At 31.9% G+C, this 20200-nt stretch overlaps 1 protein-coding gene across 1 annotated transcript; it reads left to right on the top strand.

The window, feature by feature from the left end:
- Window positions 1-1283: 1283 nt before the first annotated feature.
- LOC112688194 (sodium-independent sulfate anion transporter-like) lies at window positions 1284-14621 on the top strand. Its single transcript, XM_025561266.1, has 10 exons — window positions 1284-1302; window positions 4289-4506; window positions 9222-9417; window positions 9680-9900; window positions 10103-10250; window positions 11289-11453; window positions 13047-13349; window positions 13761-13906; window positions 14001-14325; window positions 14423-14621. The coding sequence occupies exons 1-10, from the start codon at window positions 1284-1286 to the stop codon at window positions 14560-14562; spliced, it is 1881 nt and encodes a 626-aa protein (XP_025417051.1). The 3' UTR covers window positions 14563-14621.
- Window positions 14622-20200: the final 5579 nt, after the last annotated feature.

Raw genomic sequence — 20200 nt, 5'->3', positions numbered from 1 at the left:
TCTAAAAAATAGTTTGTGCCCTGACTCTTGACGAGTGCTCGTATAGCTAATGAGACGAATCCGTTGTCATGCGTCAAGATATTTGGTCCGGACAGTTGCTCGACGCGCGACAGTTCAATGTTGATTTAGCGAAATGGTGTATTACAATTTTTCGAACCGTCAGTAGTTGGCATAATGTATTTTTCACGCGGAAGGCAATGACAATTTAAGACTGACTCGGGCAGAAATCAGTTAATTCCAAAGCGATAAACACAGTGACTTTATAAAGCGTTCGGAAAGCGCTTTTCGTAGCAAACTAAAATTACTCCCAAGTGTGTTGCGATCATAAAACGTGTAAACACCGAAAAACGCATGGACGTGTAATCCATAGCAAAGTTGGAGTAACCGTTAAGAGTGTTTGTAATTATTTTTATCGCTGAAACGGCGACGGTTTAGGTTTTCGACGACGGAAATGACGAGAACAAAAACAATATAACGTTATTACGTAACACGCGGTTGACGTTTACGCGTGCACGTAACTCGTCCAACGAATATCGACTGTGGTGATTTGTGCACGCGGACAGCTACGATTAAAAAAAAAAAAAAAAAATTTGTACAACGGACTCGCCGCGAACGTGCCGATAAGACTTTGCGCTTCGTTTGTTCCCGTTAGTTTTACAATCGCTTTCGTTTTCCCGAAGGCGCGCCCGGAATTCGGTTCCACCCGGACGGACGGACGCGGCTAATGTTTTCCGGCCGACGGCGGTCGTACTTGACCGGTCGTGGCCGGAACGCGACCGCCGATCAGCCGGCCACGGTTAACGCGGGCGCGCGGATATCGGACGCGATCGATAAGGATGTCGTTCGACGGGTGCACTTTAAACGCGGGGCAATCGCGGCGCGCGCGTGATAGTCAAGCACAGATCAAGACGGTTGCGGCACAAAATATTCTTTATCGGTCCGCGGCGGGCACGACGATCACGTACCCGCGCGCCTACAAGCACCACGACGATTGGCCACTTGAACGTGTGTCGGGTTGATTTGATCGTTTCGCGTTTTGTTCCCGGCCGACCGTAGCCCGAGGAAAACGCGCATCTCCAGCCGAACTCCTGTTACGGCGTACGGTGTATTGTGCACTGCGCTGTACTGTGTTTACAAGCTTTCGGTCGCGACGTTTTTTTTTTTTTCCATGACCGTCGTGACGGATAACGGATACCGTCCCTCCGGAAGTTAACGACGGCGACGAGGACGCGGACACGGCCGGTCACTGCGATACACCACGCGGCGTTTCGGCGGCACGAAAAATGCACGACGTGACGAAACGTAAGTTTTGCGACGTGCAACACGTTTTTTTGTGATTTTCTTTTGTTTGTTTGTTTATTTTTTTTTTTTCTCTCTCGCCATAAACCCGCGTGTCCCGATATCGCGTAACAACGCCCGCGACGTGCGAAACCGCAAGAGCCGTAAAAGTCCGTATCCACGTGGTACCCGCGCCAATACGCCGACGGATGTTGTTCAAACAGTTTGAACGCGAAACGAACAATGAAATAACGTTGCACCGCTCGTATGGTATCGGAGCCCCGCGGGGCTTCAAAGATTATTTGCAATCGGGTCGCGAAAGGTTAGGACCCTCCGTGGGGGTATAAACCGGGTTCCGGGGTTTATAACGTCCGTCCATCCGAACTTATTGCACTCGGGTTGTATGATCGACCGATCTAGGGTTTGAAACGTACGTCCATTTTAGAAACAATTACAGCCAGACACTTAGGCATATAGAGAGGATGTCCATTTGTCTACACTCGAAGATTTTTTTCTTCCGATATTAAACTGATATTAAATTGTTCCATTATCATTCAATATTTGAATCGAGTGGTCATTGATTTTTTTTTTTCGATACTTCTCGATTCAAAAATATTAAATATTCTTGAAATGCTCAACTACTCGTGCGAATCTTATACTTACAGAGTGTTATTTATTTTGCGAAAAGTATATTGTGAATATTTGTTCGCTTCAGTTAGTATACAATAGTCCTTAAATCGCGAATTTATAAAAAAAAAGTTTTAGTTAAATTGGTAAACTAGAGAAACTCAGTAAATTAATAATCGTTGACTAATTTACTTTCACCATATTATGATATTAAGTATAATACATAAGTAATATATTAGTATAGACGAGATAAAAAAAAAAGCAAAAAAAAACTTGGAATAATATTTCTCTTGTTATGAAAAATGATAATTATTGTTAACAGTTAAAATGTCTATGGATTTTCATCACGGATTCCTAAATTAAACAAACCTTTGTATTTTTCTTGAATTGTCACATTAGACTGCAATGGCAAACAACCGTCGAACAAAATTCCAACTTATTTAGTTAACAATTTCAATGTAGTAATAAATCAGACAATTATTCACATATTTGAATTCTACACAAATTATTTATCATAGTATATTGTGCACACTCGTACTTTGCTATGCTGTAGAAAAGTACAGTATACGCTGTTTTATCTTCAATAAAAGTGTTTCTTATAAACACTTAACAATAATTTTACTAACCGTAATTGAATTATATGTGTCCAAATAAAACTTAATGTTTTTGAGGTTTTTTTTTAAATTGTACATTTTGTATAACTTCAAAATTATTGAAATAGATAAAAACATTATCACAATGGATTTTTCCCACAACTCAACCACCAGTCAAAATCTTATAAATCTCAACATATACAAATATACAAGTTATTGAATTCATCTTTATATATTATATTACCTTTATATATCTTTATACCAATAATTTATTACATATGATATAATAAATATATATTTCAAATAGTTAAATAGTTAATGTTCCATTATAATCTAACATAACTAAATTGCCTCAACAACACTATTTTAATTTAATGATAAGTATCAAAATTTTATTAAAAAAGTAATGCCATCGCTAATGTTGTTTTAAAAATAAATGATAATAAAATTTATGTTTAAACAGTAAGCACCGTGTATACTTTTATTTACTTAAACATTTTATTATTATTTTAGTTAAAATAAGTAATGAAAGAAAAACACTGTTCAATAATAAGCTCTCGTAACATGTAGGTACTTTTGCTTTTTTCTAAATAATTTATCAGGGGGAAGTGTAATTTTCTTTTAAAGAGTTCTGTGTTTTCCTTTATTGTATTAGTATTATTTCTGATGTGTTTAAAATACAGTGGTGTAAATATGTTTGCGTGAAGTGAATTGCGAATAATTAAAATACCAATAATTTTATTATATTTATTTCAGAAGCCAAACAAATATTTCACAAACAAAACATACAAACTATAGTTATTATCATTAACTGCAATTGAAGGTCTATATAATAAAATTACATGGTTATTCGTGCTTATTTTAGGGTCATGACTAATTACTTTGAACTTGAAATGTATTTAATTTGTAATTTAAAAAACCATGTGCTAATGCTGTTATTCAAGCATTAATTGAACTAAGATTCTTAATAGAAAAAAGTTCTATTGTTATAAATATATTATAAATAATAATACAAAATTAAGTACAACACTTTTAAAACGTATTCAAAGTAATTTATAACTACAGTAAAACTCCCTTAAGATGCTCTAAAAGAGACCACCTTACTATAGTGTTTTATGCAGGAATTGAAAAAATATATACTCGTAAACAAGTATAATTTATATTTTGATATTCATACAATTACTGCACTTAACCGTAATCTGCTAAACAAAAAAGTTTCTTTTTCCATTAGACAGAGAAAAACCAAGCGTCTCAACAGGTAGTTTTACATTGATTAGTATTGGAAGTATCTAGGGACCGATGGTAAAACCGTCTTATGCGGGAAAACGTTTTAAGTGAGTTTTACTCTATTATATATGATAAAATAAAAGAATTTCAATAATATTTCAATCGAACATTGCTATCGAAGCTAGTAAGATATCATAATAGGCAACTTTTTTTGGGAATTATATATATTAAATAATATAATTCAAGATAAAACCTTATGTATGTTACGTACATTATAATAAAATATTTTATGTCCAGTGAAGTAGTTAATTAATCTTATTTGTGAAAAGGTAAAAAAATAATGGAAATACGCAAGTCTCATAAAAAAAAAAAAAATGTTAAAACACGAAAAACTCTTAAGAAATACTCTGAAGTGTTTTATATTTTTAATTTTAAGTGTACAATGTGTAAAATTTTATTCAACAAAAGTAGAGCATTTACGCCAATGTAATTTTTTCAAATAGATTTTTTTTTTTTGTTTAAGTGATTTTCAATTAATAATAATTATAATTTGTCCTTTCCAGCCAACTCCAACAACAGCGTCAAAAATAAACGTACACAAAAATGTTTAAAGAACAAAAAAGTAATAGAATTTTTTCACCGATATGTGCCGATCACCTCGTGGCTTCCAAATTACAATACGGAGAAAGCGACGGGTGACTTAATCGCTGGTCTTACAATTGGATTGACAATGATACCGCAGAGTATTGCGTACGCGTCCCTTGCCAATTTATCACCTCAGGTATGCTTTGTTTAACGTACACCGACGGGACGAAAATATTTTTTTACAGGAATCGATAATTGTTCGTATTATATTTTTCCGGTCTACTCTAATATCTTAAACGTATATATGATCATACAATTCGAATAGTGTTTCCAATTTTACAGAGATACGTTATTTTCTGATTGGATCAGTTATAAGAAATCTTACAGTACTCGCTTGAGCACAGAATAATACTTTGCATTATGTACTACATATTATAATGTTATAGGATTACATTATATTCGTATAGTTGAATAGTTGAATACTTCAAATGATATTCAAAATAGCACGCACCTCGCTTATAAGTATATTTCATATCTGTGTTATGTAACTGAATAATTCGTTATACAACATTTAAACGTTTTAATTGTTGCTGTTAACGGTTTATAATGCATTTATTAACGATTGTGTTATTTTCAAATGCTATTTTATAGAGCCATAATAATAGCAAATAAATGATTTCCTTGGAGAGGGGTGGATTAATGATAAAAATAAAAAGCTCACCATGAAATGTAAATATTTAGCTAAATAATTAAGTTGTACCTCTATTTCATGTTGTAAAGATTCCCAACTGCAGTGAATTGGTTAGTAAAATAAAAAAATAAAGAATCGAATTGACAATCACAAAAATATAATTTATAGTTTTTGATATAAACCACTATTGTTAAGTAACGTTGTGTGATGTCAACAAATATAAGTATAAATTGTGAGTTTACTAACGGTGTATTATTATCGATTTACCCACCATGTTTTGTTTTTTGTTTTTTTTGTACGATGTAAAAAAAAAACTTTCTACTGAATCTGGTGGTATCGAATATAATTATAAATTAAATCAAGTGTATCATGTAATACAGTAATCTTAGTACCTAGCTATAGTAACACGTATATATTGTTTTAAATCGAAAACAAAAAAGTAATTACTTATACTTAAAAAAATATATAAATATTTGTAAATTTTTAATTAAATAAGCTTTGAAAAATATTTATCTTTTAACTTTTTTGTTTTCATAAAATGTTTTGAAAACGTGTTTACAACAGAACACGAATAATAAGTACATTGATTCCTATTTGATTTGTACAAAATGTAAAAAAATCATATCAAAATACCAAGAAGGGTTGTACATAAATACTTATATGTTATATAATTACTTAACCAATGGAAAAGTTTAAACTAAAATTAGTTTAACTTAAATTAAAATAAATGTTTAATTATTTTCACTTGGCAATTGGATTAACTTTTAAGAAAAAAATTTCACAAATACTGATTGTTATCGAAAAGTCCAGCAAAAATATAAATTCGTGTAATCAAACAGTGAATATTACATAATAGTGTATTTTTACAATCTTTGTGTGATTCTGTGTTACTATGTTTTGTCATTCATGTTCAAGGATTCTTTTTTTTCCGTCCATGTGAAAATGTGAGATATTATTGATAAAAACTAAAAATACTTATCTGTATTTATACCATTAGTTGTAGATATGCATGCTTATTATTGATTTAATCATTCGGTGTTTTCCGGATGTATTATTTATAAATAATAATTGTAAAGAAAAGTAATAATTACATATATATCATAAATAAAACAAATGTAGGTACTAACTATTATAGAAAAAGGCATCAATGAATATAGTTTCATCAGTAAGCTTCAATGCTTCATCATATGGTACACACATAATATACAAGTACGAGTATAATAATTATATATATATAAAGGCATTTTGTTATATAATTTGATCTGATATTATAAATAGCGACAGATGATAAACTTTAAAAAAATAAAAAAATCAGCGGCACAAATAGAATGGCTTAATCCTCCTTTCAAATGTTTTCATAGTCCTCTAGAAAAAAATTGGTATTAATTACGAGTACTTAAGCACAACGTTATCTGCTACAGGCTACTACATAAAATGTGTAAAATATTAATTGGGGTTTTTACATAAAATTATATCGTTTATTCGTAATTCGTTTAAAGACCCTTTAAATAAAATTAAAATTTCTAAGGCTTAAAATTGTTTTTCACTTGTCCGAGAAAATTTTCTTGTATTTGATACATATCGATACTTATGTGGAACCCTGTATTCTATTTTAGTCTTAAGCTTTAAAATTGAATGGTTTAAATTTGTATTTACAAACATGATGCAGATTTCGTAATTTTTATCGAGTTTTGTTAAAATTTAAAATTCAAACGCTTATTAAAAAAAACTTGTAATTAAGGATGTTCGATATTTTTTTCATACAAGAATGAACAATGTAAGAGGAAACTTGTTAACATACAATTATTAAAAGTAATATATAAATTTCATTGTCAAAGTTCAAAAACCGAAAACTTATGGTACATATGGAATATTGTTGTTGTTTAGTAATTTTAACTTAAATATAGTTGTAGCTCTAGGGATATGTTTTATTAATTATTAACTTATTGTAAAACGAACAAAAAAATACCTATATCACATACTCGTAAATATATAAACTATATCATATAAAATATTTATAACACAATTAGAGTTATCGATGGACATTTCGACTGTTCATTTCTTGGTTTTATCTATGTCTTTTGTTCTAGTACCTATCTACTTGTTTTGTTTATTTTCCTAATTAGTTGGTTATTGAACAAATATTTTATTTTAACGAAACCATTTGTTTAATGATTTACAACTATCAAATTTAACATAAATATCCGTAATGTTTATCATATTTTATTCAAATACACTTAAATCCACGTAATCTAAATAATTTACAAGGTGAATTTAGAAACATGACGGTTTAATTTGTTTATTATAATTATATATATATATATAATTTAAATTGAATTACTAAATATATTATATGGTATATTGGCTTGTATAATTATGAACGATTTCGAACATTATCAGCAGCTGATATTAATACAGCGGTGCACGACTAGTTCACGTTATATATACTTTAATTTTATTGTGTGCAATTGTGAATTAGTTAGCGGTGGAATAAAAATTTATAATAATCTAAAGCCGTGTACACACCGGAGCGTTTAATTGTAATGTAACTGTAATCTTCAAGTGTGTACGGAATGACTGTATCGTTTGCGCGTGCTTGGCTCGCAACGCCGTCGATATCCACACGCGTGTCGGTAAATTCGTCTACCGTCCAAAAAATGTTATACTTCCACACGACACGAGCGTGTACGGCGAACCATTTGCTCACGGCAAATCGCCCTAACCGTCGTATACGAACCTACGGCACTATTTTAATGAGGAGTGTTTTATTAGTTTAATTTTAAATTCAGAAAATTGAGTGGAACAAAGAAAAGATGTTAGACCTTGTGTTGAATGCTACGAAAATAAACCGATACTATGGTTCCCGATGGACCTAAAATATTGTAATACATTTTCGAACTAAAAGAGCGTTAAAATATAATTCAAAATGACAGTACAATATGTATACCTGTATGTTTATTTTTAACGCGAGTGTAAATTGATATCGAACATTGCAGACGGCGTTGCGTGAGAACAAACTGTGAACTAATGGATAAACGGGCGAACAATCGATACAGTGCAGTGCTCGACCCTAAACGTGCACACTGGTCGTTTGTAACGTGTAACATCGAAGCGAGCACAAACTCTATTACATTGCACATTGAATGCTCCGGTGTGCGCATGGCTTTCAAAAAGAAAACGCAACTTATATAAATATCTGATTCCAACAGCTACTGTTGACAGTGGCTGAACTAGGGGGAGGAAGACGGGGATTCATTTCCGGCGTAGAATATTAGAGGATATAATTTTTGAAGTATACATTCTATTATTGACAACCAGTGTCATATTTGTAACTCGGTCACTGATAATGTGTTTGAAACTCAATACGTATGATTGTACGCTAATTGTTAAAAAAAAAAAAAATTGTAGAGAAGGGTTTTTGATTCTTAGTCTATGATAGGGCGTAAACATTTCTAGTTCCGTCTCTGACTGTGGATGATTTATAGATTGATAAAATCGTTTAGTGTACGTACTATATGACAGTAAAAATTACAAAAATACAATTAAAGGTTAAGGATGATTATGACTTATCAACTAATACAATACAACATAAATTGCAAATAAAACAAAACAATGACAAATGGCAAGTAAACTATATACAAAACGCGTGTATTACACTCGTATATAGAGTTTTTGTTTCTTTTGTTTCGACGTTATTTGTCTAGTAAGATAAGTAATATTACTCGAATGCATGTAGGTACCTATTAAATATCTTATAAACTATAATAAGAATTGAACCAATAAATTAAGAATGATACATAACTACACATAATTAATCATTCGCCATTATTAAAGGAGCAGTCCTTGTCTTACTCAGTGCGGTAACATAATTTGTATGCTTTGTTCAAATGATTGTATGTATAATAATATATCAATATATTGTTATCGGTTCATATTCAACCGTTTGCTCAAAATGTTGAAAATCGGTATACGTCTGAATTTAAACGAAAAATAATAAAAATTACAAAATCATACATACGTTTATATCATATAATATTTAAGTACGCAACGTATAATGCAAACGTAAATATAAGACATTTCTCGCAACGAATAATTACTACAATATTTGAAAAATTTTAAAACACAATATTATATTCTCATCACCATCACGAGCTACGCGCCTATGGACGTTCGAAAATCAATTAGATCTCATATTAATTTTTATTTATATTTGGTTTCAGGTTGGGTTGTATTCGGCACTTATAGGTGGGTTTATATACATGATTTTCGGAACTGTGAAGCAAGTATCCATGGGACCTACTTCTCTTATGGCTTTACTCACGTACGAGTACACAAAAAATTTACCTTCCCAGTACGTTGTGCTGTTGACATTCATGTGCGGGATTTTTGAAATGCTCATGGGATTATTACGATTAGGTGAGTCGGTATTCGGTGAATTGAACAAGTAAAACGGGAAAACAAAAAAAAATGGTCCGTTCGACGGTGGATTTTATACAGCGGTATATTGTTATCGTTAACCAAAAGTTTTTTCTGAATCACGTTGAATCGACTGTTCAGAGATAAATATAAATATATTACATGTATAAGTGTGTACTGGTTACATGTAACATAAATATTACGTAGATTGTTAAACGCTTGCGGTTCTATATGGATTGTAACGGATTATCGATTTTTACAGGGTTCTTGGTCGACTTGATCTCCACTCCGGTGACGTCAGGTTTTACAACGGCCACTGCTTTCATTATTGTGTTGTCTCAGGTGAAGGGTATTCTGGGCGTGAAGTTCAAGGGTGACTCGGTTATAGATATCATAGAGAAATTGATCGAACACTTCCACGAGAGAAGAAACGGAGACATTTATTTGGGGTTAGCCGCCATCGTCTTTATTTTAATTATGAGAGTACGTATTCACTATGTTGTATATTCAATATATTTTTACGTAAAAAGTGGGTTTGATCGGTATCTTGTATTTTATGAAGACGTTAATTTTTCCGAAAAACACCAAAATTTTTAACTTATATATATATATATATATATATATATATATATATATATAATACATTTATTGGCAATTAATAATAAGTTCATTTCGATTTTTCTAGGAGCTACATAATCTACCAGTCAAGGGAAAGATAAAAAGGATCATATGGTATGTATCCCTAAGCCGAAATACAACCGTTCTTTTGATTTCAATGTTTATCACGTATTTGTACGAATCAAGTGGAACTCCATTGCCATATTTGACATCAGGCAAGTTACATACGTTGCAGGCTATTGATTTTATTATGATTGTCATTATATTATTTTAAAACTTGGACAAAATTAACATGTACTTGAACTTTTTTTTTAAAAAAATGCTTATTTTTACTATGAAATGTACAACTATACAAATATACACAAGAAAATAATGATAAATATGGTGGTCAAAAGCAATAGTATAAAAAATTAAACAATGTACTTTAAAATACGAAAATACTTTATTAGACCTACTTTAGATTTTAAAGAATAGTTTTATTTAAAGAAGCTATGTATACGATTTAATCTCCGGTTAGGGTTATTCGAGTTACCTGGGATATAAAATAAAGTAAAGTGACTTAATATGATAAGCCAAATTTGCTATTTAGTTTTTGGTAAAAATGTTTGTTATCTGGTTTATATACAAGATTTTCAGTATAAGATTTTGTAACTAATATACCAGAGTGATTATTTTTATTGTGGGTAAGTGTTTGAATTGGGAAGATTTAATTTTTTGTACACTTATTGAAGCTGCATAACCCCAGATTTGGATAATGATTTGGTAATACCATAAACGATAAAGTAATAATTTGTTGATTAGAATTCTGAGTTAGTGATTTAATTTGGATCTTAAGAAAGGTCGGAATAACTAAACCGGGTGTTTAATTATGTTCTTTTATCCGAAATATGGTCTTTTTAAGTTTACCGTTTATCGGAGATGAGACCTAAATATTACACTTGGTTAGTTTAAAATAATAATTCGGTGTAAAGTTTGACTGGTTATAATAAAACAAAGGGAGAAATTTGGTTAGTTTGTTTGGTCTAATTTATTTTTCGTAATGTAAAATAATTTTAAAGTTAGTTGAGGTGGTGCTATAATATACTCGAACTCGTTGTAAACAAGCTACAACACCGTTTTTGAATAATAAATATTTTTAACTCGTTTGGTTAAAAATGTAATTTATGGTTATAATTTTATAACTAGATTTTTATCGTATACGCGAGTGCACTATATAACGATTTCGAGTACAACAATCGGTTTTTGTTGAACAGAAACTGCTAAACCCGGACTGCCGTCACTACAGTTTCCGCCTTTTGGATACACGTCCGGAAACACGACCGTCACGCTACCTCAGATGTTGTACGAGATCCGGTCTGCTATGTTTGTCATACCACTAGTGTCGGTGTTGGCCAACGTTTCCATCGCTAAGGCTTACGGTAATTTATATAAATAAGTTATTCGTAAGAAAAAAATTAATGAGATTAAGCTCATTATTCCTTACAAAAGTTGTACCGTAATAGAAACCAGACATCTCCATTTGTACAATATCTTTATATTTAATGATCGGATTTGTCTGATTATTGCACCAATCGACGTGAAATATTTTTTGTAATATAAAAGCTGAAAAACCGATATTGCCCAAAAAAATGGAGATGCCTGTTTGTTGTTCCGTGGTCTTCAATTATAACACAACTGTTAGCAAGGGTGAACTGGCAAGACGGGTAGGCCAAACCCACTCAGACCCCCTAGAAAATGTATATTCGAGTCTCAAGCTATATTTGTTATTTTTACTGATTTTTTTTAATGGCAAACTTTAATCGTTACCGACAGCCAAAAACAAAGGAAATAATACAATTTACAAAAATAAAACAATTGAGTCAGCCCGACTGCTGTCGCGATGGCTATGAAAATTGCTAGTTTTTGTAAAACTTATACTCACCCGGACCTTTAGAGTACTTTAGTCCAAAAGTAGTAAAAGTGTACAAGTTTATAATGGTTAGTATGGTTAATAATGGTTAGACAGACAAGTCACAAAATAATTAAAAGCACGCATATATATTTATTGGGAAAGTAAAAATGTAAACTTTGTCCGAGAATTCGAACTTTCTTTGTTTTGTTTTATTTTATACAGATTGTTTGGTGACCGAAATTGATTAAATCCATTTTTTTTAAACTATAGTGCCCTCATACTTATATTCTCTAAGAATATTTTGCGTACATTATTTTCCAAATAAAACTGCATGTCTTCTCCACCTCGGATATCGTTTTTATATGGGATATTAACATCCCTTTGGTAAATCATACCTAATTTATTCTTGTTTCATCATTTGTTTAATTTTGAACACCATGTTGTACCATGCGTGATTAAGAAGGTTACATAGTTGTATCGATTATGATGACCATGTTTTTCTTTCGATAGTTTGACCGGTTTATTATTTTTGTAAATCAGACGTGTGACCATGATTAGTTTTTTTTAAAACCTTTGATGCCGATGCTGAATTTCCAGACGAGCTGAGGAAATGTTGCTAGAAAGCTACTCAAAAAGTGTTGAAACACATTATGGAACGTATAAAGAGTATTGTAAATGAGTTCACAAATAAACTGACAAGACAAGGTCATAGTCATAATAACTCTAGTTTATTTTTTAATGCATAAATTCTATTGAAAAACGTGGATCTAGTATTTTTAGATAGAAAACGTTTAAGTATATTTTATGAACTATTATTATTATTAACTATTACTATGAACTAAGAGCCGATAAAGCGTACGTACGTTGCCACTGAGATGTATTGTATTCACCGTCATAGGACGAGTATTATATTTTACATAAAATTATTAAAACGCAATATCGATACTCGATGGTAATATTGACTAATCTATACACCGTAGTCTTATTAGCTATAATATTTCATGTTGTTTCTGTTGTTCGTCGTAGTCGCCCTAGGCAAAGGTTAAACTACCGAGTACGGTAGACACGTTAAAATATACGCAGAGACTAATGTTAATTGTTTCTGTCCCGTCCCGTATAGCTAATGGAGGCACAGTCGAAGCAACGCAGGAGATGTTTGCTTTAGCCATGTGCAACATTGCCGGGTCGTTCATTAGGTCGATGCCTACGTGCGGCGCGTTTACTCGGAGCGCATTGATTCAAGCTAGCGGGGTCCGAACCACGATGTCTAACATTTACGCTAGCTGTCTAATATTATTAGCCACCCTGTTCCTAACACCATATTTCCATCTCATTCCTAGGTGCATACTGTCCTCGGTTTTGATCAGCGCCGTCATATTTTTGGTAGACTATCAAATAGTCAAACCACTTTGGAAAACTAATCGTGAGTAAACTATTATTATTATTATTATTATATAATTTCGTATGTGTGTTAGTAAAAATATGAAATGTAATCGAGTTATTCGAAACGTTCATGCTCTGTTGCTGCCGTCTGGTATGAAAGTGCTAGTATAATTCGACTCTTGAATACTTGTTAGTCTCAAAATTAAACTTGTTTGTATTTCACATAGGCTATACACTTACATTTCGTAGCACTATGTTCACGTTTCGGATTATAGAATTCATCGGTTGAGTTATATTTAAGACGAATGCTTGTAAAAAAAAACCTGTGCTCTCTTGTGTCTGACATAAATCCCGTGAAAATTTAATACATCAATAATGTCATCCAACATACCGGTTTAAAGTTAAGAACGTTATTTGTACGTACCTTTATTTGTGTTTGCGATTTTTTCAGGGATCGAGTTATTCGTCGGAATGATTACACTTTTGGTAAGCCTTTTCTTTACCGTTGAAATCGGTTTACTTGCGGGCATATGCGCTAACATAATTCATTTGGCACTAATGTGGTCCAGACCGAAGTTGAATATCGAATTAATCAAAGTGAGTCCGTCGGTGAATCATGTGTGAAATGATTCGGTCGCGGTTCACGCGCGATTATATTACGTTATACTAAGACATTTGCTAATGTTTTCAGTCCAAAGGAGTGGAATTCGTGCTGATTACACCGAACAACGGGCTTTACTTCCCCGCGATCGATTATCTGTACAGAGAGGTCATGGACATTTCGAAGCAGGAAAGGTACGCGAAAATACCGCTCGTCGTAAACTTCGCGCGCTTGAAGGGACTAGACTACACCGCGGCCAAGGGACTGAGTGTGATATCGTCGGAGATTCACGCCAAGGATCAGCGTTTCATCGTCGTGAACGCATCGGACAAGATACGATACGTATGCCGGAAGTCCGGATGCAAGTCGATGGTGTTCTGCAATTCGCTTGACGCGCTTCCCGCCACGATTCTCGGTGAGTGTGTTATGTATAAACGGCCAACCTGAAAAAAAAAAATCCTGAATTAAATTCTAGCATATTTTTTTATCATTATCGCGCGGGTGTATTGCAGGCGAATATTGCAAAGAAAAATGTTCGCAGAACACGAGACGTGAAGACACCGTCGTAGACGTTCAAATCAAGCTGGCCGAGGTTGTTCCGTTGTTGGATATCAAACCTACAAACGGTAACGAAACTATAGTTGACATATAGTATATAGGTATCTAAACAATTTATATGCATATATATATATATATATATATTTATGAATTATTGTGTCAATATTGTTAATTTTTATTGAAATAGGTCGTTATATATTATTTGATTGTAAATAACTCGTGTAAATATAAAACGTAATGTTGTAAGTAGAAATAAACATTATTTATTAATTATTTTCTTGCTCTATGATTTACTTATTAATATAAAGATTATATTGTAATACGTATTATATATTAATAGTATATCAATCAGGACTGGAAGAAAAAACGAACGCTATCGTGTGTATTGATTGAAAAGTTATTACTTCTTATTACTTCTTGACGCGAGAGCACATAATTTACTTCGTTTTAGCTTTTGAATATATACATTTAATTTTTTTTTGCACCTTTTAGGTCGATTCACACCGCACAAACATCGGCATCATGTGTAATACTATGTCAAAATATTGTCTCGTTTTTTATGCACCTATAATTCTATAGTTAATATTTACATATTGACGACTTGTGTAAACGTTTCCAACGTGGTACTTAATACATAGAACGATATTTGGATGTGACTTTTTATAGGTTATCGGTGATGTCTGTAACTTGACGTTGACGTTCCCCGTTAAATGTGAACCGATCAATGGTTTCAATGTGCGCAATTTTGAAACCACTTGATTTATAAATAGAAATGCATCGAAATGAAAAAATAAAATTTTAGTATGTCAACAGATCAAACGCTAAATTATAAATATGAGTTAAAAATGTTTAACTTTCTGGAGCTCTATGAAATTTTTTTTTATTGATTTTGACATCTGCAACAATTATTGCACTGTGGAAAAATGTTCCAAATGTATATTCATTTTTTTGGCTCTATAAGTGCAATGTCTCATGCAGGGTATTTGTGATTTTAAATTATTTTCCCAAATGTTTGATCTATTACATTTTTTAACTCTTGCCTAGAGATATAACGTGCTTGAAAATAAATTATAATGTACCATACGTACGACAGATCGGGATGGAATGGGGATATGAGTAGTCGTAACATCGTTTGTACAGTAATTAATAACGATACGGAAAACTCATCAACACTCGTGAGCGTATGCCATTAAAATAATTAAATAATATAGCCAGTATATGTATGTGTAGTATGTGCAATAGAATATATTTTTTGTAGTGACGTGTTTATTACTTATTTGACCATAAACAGAATCGCAGCATGTTTTCCGTTTTTACACCAGACACAAATTAAAAAGAAAAAAAAACGTTTGTTAGCGAATTATCAACCTATAGATATAACACGATTACAATTATGTCGTAGAGCGAGTTATAATAGTACATAGTTTAAGTGTCGACGAGTATTATTATTTCTACTAATATCATTCAGTAGAAAGTAGCGTAGAAGTTCACGTGGAAAACGGCTGAACTGCGATATTACAAGACCATACGATATAGATATTGAACATTTATAACAGTCGCGAAGAACATATGTACGATAATAGATATTTGTTACGTAAAAAAAATACTTGAATTGACGATTTTTATTAAGTTAGCCTCTCCAAGTTGACTGATAAACTCGAAACCTATGCCAATATTCTGCAAATCAATTGCGAATAATTGCAAAATGTATTTATATAATTCACCAACGTCAATATTTTGTAATTTAAGTGGAAATAGTTGCAAATTGGTTTATACGGTTTGCAAATAAATTATGTTGAATGTTTTGCAATTTTTCATCAGCCCCACCATTTCGGTTATTTTGACCATGTTTAAACAGAAACTTAATCTAATAAAAGGCCCCATGAAATACAAAATTATCGGGAGATTGTTCTATCCTTTTTGGGACAATTTAATCTATTTAGCAAATTAGTAATTATTTTACAAATCAGATCAATATATATATATATGAATCAATTAATTTGCAAAATATTGTCGTTGAATTGTTGTTGATTCTGATTAAATCGGTCAATAATTAAATTAATGTTAAATCGGTCGGCTACATGAAATTAGCCCCACAATAAAAACATTTCTATTACCAAGTGGGATGTGACTTGCAAATTTTTTAATTAAATGTACAATTATTATTTGCAATTAATTTGCAAAATATTGGCATAGGTTTCGAGCTTATCGGTCGGTCAACTTGGAGGGGCTATCTTCGTAAATATGAATCGATGCGATGTTGTTTTTACAACAGAAAAAGCGGTCCAGAGAAAAATATTAAATGCTCCATATGGAATTGGTTCTACGTTTTTTTTAAAATTTTTATACATTAATTTTAATCGCAATTCGAAAAATTTGGAGTGGCGGGGGAAAAAAATGAAGAGCAAAAGTTATTCCGATACTACCTCATCCACTTTTGTTGGCTTGACTTGTACAATGCTTTTTGGCGCTGACTGAAAAGTTCTCTGAGTACCGATTTCGTTAGTGGAATCGAATATGTTAAATGAACGATAAAACATAGATGTACCTATTTGTTAGGTTATAATACAGTGAAACAAGGAATGTTTTTTTTTTTTTTAAAAAAATTAAACCAATACAAAAAGTACTCAAACTGATTTAAAACAATGTGATTTTTTCGGTGAATTCTTTCGACACGAAAAAATATTTATGAATGGTTTAGTGCTAGCGGCTGATGAATGAGAGACGTGGTGGTATGAAATTGTTTTTAAAATCCTCTTGGTGGTTTTCGTTTTGCGCGAAGAATTTATTTTCTGCTGACGACTGATGTTTTAGATGTTTATTAACTTTAAGCGACTGCGGAGTTTTAGCAGTATTGGTTTCATTTAAAAGGCCGCGTTTTGTAAACGTATAAGAATTATTTACAACTTAAGTCTACTAAAGGTACTTACAGAGTTTTATTTTTGAACATCTTAAATCCTCTCGCGAATTAATATTTGCTTCACGACCCGCAATATGCGATGACGACGACAACGATGCCGGTGCGACAAGGTTTCATGTACGTTTGTATGCTACAAATACATTATCTATTGTTCGGAACAGCATTTGTGACGATAAGACTTCCTATAGGTACACACGTATGGTGCTCATATAGTCATAATATCATTATATCGATTGATTTGCAATTGTTTTTGGTTAAAACCATGTACGGCGTACGACCGGTATTTTACGGCGAGTATTAAGTAAAATAAATAAATAAATAAACAACAAATAAATAGAAAAGGAAAAGGAAAATAAACGATCCTATGATGAACTGTCGATCATCGATCGTACATTATAATGTTTCGAAGATTTCGATATATTTTATGAAATTCAATCGCTGCTTTTGCTCATTTCTCATCATCATCCGATCCACGCTAACTTTCATTTTATCGTGCACGTTCGTTTCTTTTTCGATCGTATACATAATGTTTTTTTCTTAAAAAACGCGTTTCAACATGCCATACTGTTGCAGCGGCCACAGATCGTGATGTGACTTTACGTTACGTATTGTTCGTCGGAAAAACCACTGGATCGCGTACACTACTGTTGATGTACACGAAACCAGACAGCGTTTTCGTAATCCGATAATATTACGTACGCGATTTTTCCGATTTCCAAATCGATATAATTCGTCATCAATAATTACCATGTTTTCGCGTACTTCGGTGATCGCGATCGTCGTTCTTCCGATCATGTCGATGGCGTAGCGCACAAGTATGATAAGTGATATTTTTTTTTGAAAAATTAGTGTTAAGTGCATATTAAATTTAATCATAAAATTCTGAACATTATTCATAAACAAAATTATAACATTATTCAAGTAATTGTTGTTCTTTATTGGAATTAAATGTGTTTAAGTATTACTCTTTTTGTGTACAAAATGTGTTAAGTATAATATTTTTTTTAAACATTTTTATCAAGAATACAAATGTGGTGATTGCAGGTTTTTTAATCCTCATTAAATGTTAAGGAAAATATAACAAAAAGTTCATTACAGTTCGTTACATTTTTGAATTGTTATAACAGCTCAATCTTAAAAATCGTGCTCCTCAACAATTACGAAAATGTCACTTATTACACTTGTGCGCTATGTCATCGATGTATTGATAATGAATTCTGCATTACAATAATTTAAATATAAAATAAATTTCAACATTTCGAGATTAAATAAAAATGTAAATATTATAACCAATAACATTTGACACATTTTCGCTCAAAATCTATACGTAATTTATTTATACATAATCGATTAACTGAATGAGTTGAGATAGAAAAAATATTTTCGCAACTCGTGTACCAAATATTTATTGCTATAATCACAATATTGCGCTATAACCAAGGCAGATAAAATATTCGGCCCGAATACGACTGTATATGATTCATTTTATAGTCACAGTTTTTTTTTAATGTTGACGATTTTTTCCAAAACGTGAATGTTGTCCGTAATGTATTAAGGTTTTTAAAAGCACATCGAAACCCTATTAGTTTAGCGCTAATAAAAATTTGCAAAAATAATTTAGGATTGCAATGAATGTGTATTTATGTTTAATTGATTTAGAATTTAATTTAACTAAGCCATTATACCGCACCGTCATGGGAATAAGCAAATGTTTGGAAATAAGAAATACATTTCATTTGTCAAAAATAGACCGTTTAGGTTTAGCGTTTATTGATGCAGGTGATGTAACCTGCATATATTTTACATACGTCTATGATTGTGACTGCCGTATTGAAATTCACTACGCCTCATGTGATTCGTGGCTCAATCGAGCACGTAAGACAACGAGATTAAGTTATTATATATAGCGATACGTGCTCAGAATAATGTTACGAAATGCTGACGAGTATGTCGTCACGCGCGCCGAGTTAACCTACAAGACGTTCCCGATTTGACCGTTCTATTACGTCGTCAGACCTTTGTAACTAATTTTATTTATTTTTTATATAAACTTAATTTTTGATCTGTAACTCATCATCAACATCAAATCAGTTACACAAAAAATGTTATATTATAGGACTAAAACTGTCAAAATATTCTGTACACTCATGTGAAAGTTTTGAAATTCATGAGAATAAAATACACGAGAAGATCAGTCACCGTTATCTATATAGATTAAAATGGTTTTAATAAAATGAAATAAAAAAAGTTAGTATTGCTTCAAAATTCACTGTAATATTAAAATATATTTTCAATATACATAAATTAATTATATAAAGCTCTTACAGAACCATTGTTTCTCATATTAGAAAAAAAAAACTATTTTGATCTAGACCAACGTTTCCCAAACTCTTGTTTAGGCTGGCCCGGTAATTATTATTTTTTACCAAAAATTTTTTACCTTCACCAAAATAGTTTACATTTATCGTTGCGCAAAAAAGGCAAAATAAAACACATTTGAATGTCCACAACCAACGACGCTTGTCGCATGTACTTGTTACTATTATACCGTATTTATAGATACGACGAATGCTATACGGGCTTTGCATGAAGTCTAGTTGATAATCTCAATAATTAAATTATTTATGTCGTAAATATTAGTTGTTCGTTTATTTATTTTTACTAAAAAGTTCGAATTATCAAATGAAATGATAAATAACAAATTTAATATGAGAATTTTATTGAATTCTGCGACTCGGTATTATATTTTCGTGGCCCGGTAGTGGGTCGCGACCCACTATTTGAGAAACGCTGATCTAGACAGCTATTTTTT

This window comes from Sipha flava, unplaced genomic scaffold (genome assembly GCF_003268045.1).
Source record: "Sipha flava isolate LNK unplaced genomic scaffold, YSA_version1 37_pilon_pilon, whole genome shotgun sequence".
In the NCBI taxonomy this organism is placed as follows: Eukaryota; Metazoa; Arthropoda; class Insecta; order Hemiptera; family Aphididae; genus Sipha; species Sipha flava.
The sequence above is the reverse complement of the archived record's forward strand: the minus strand, read 5'-3'. Positions and strand labels throughout refer to the sequence as shown.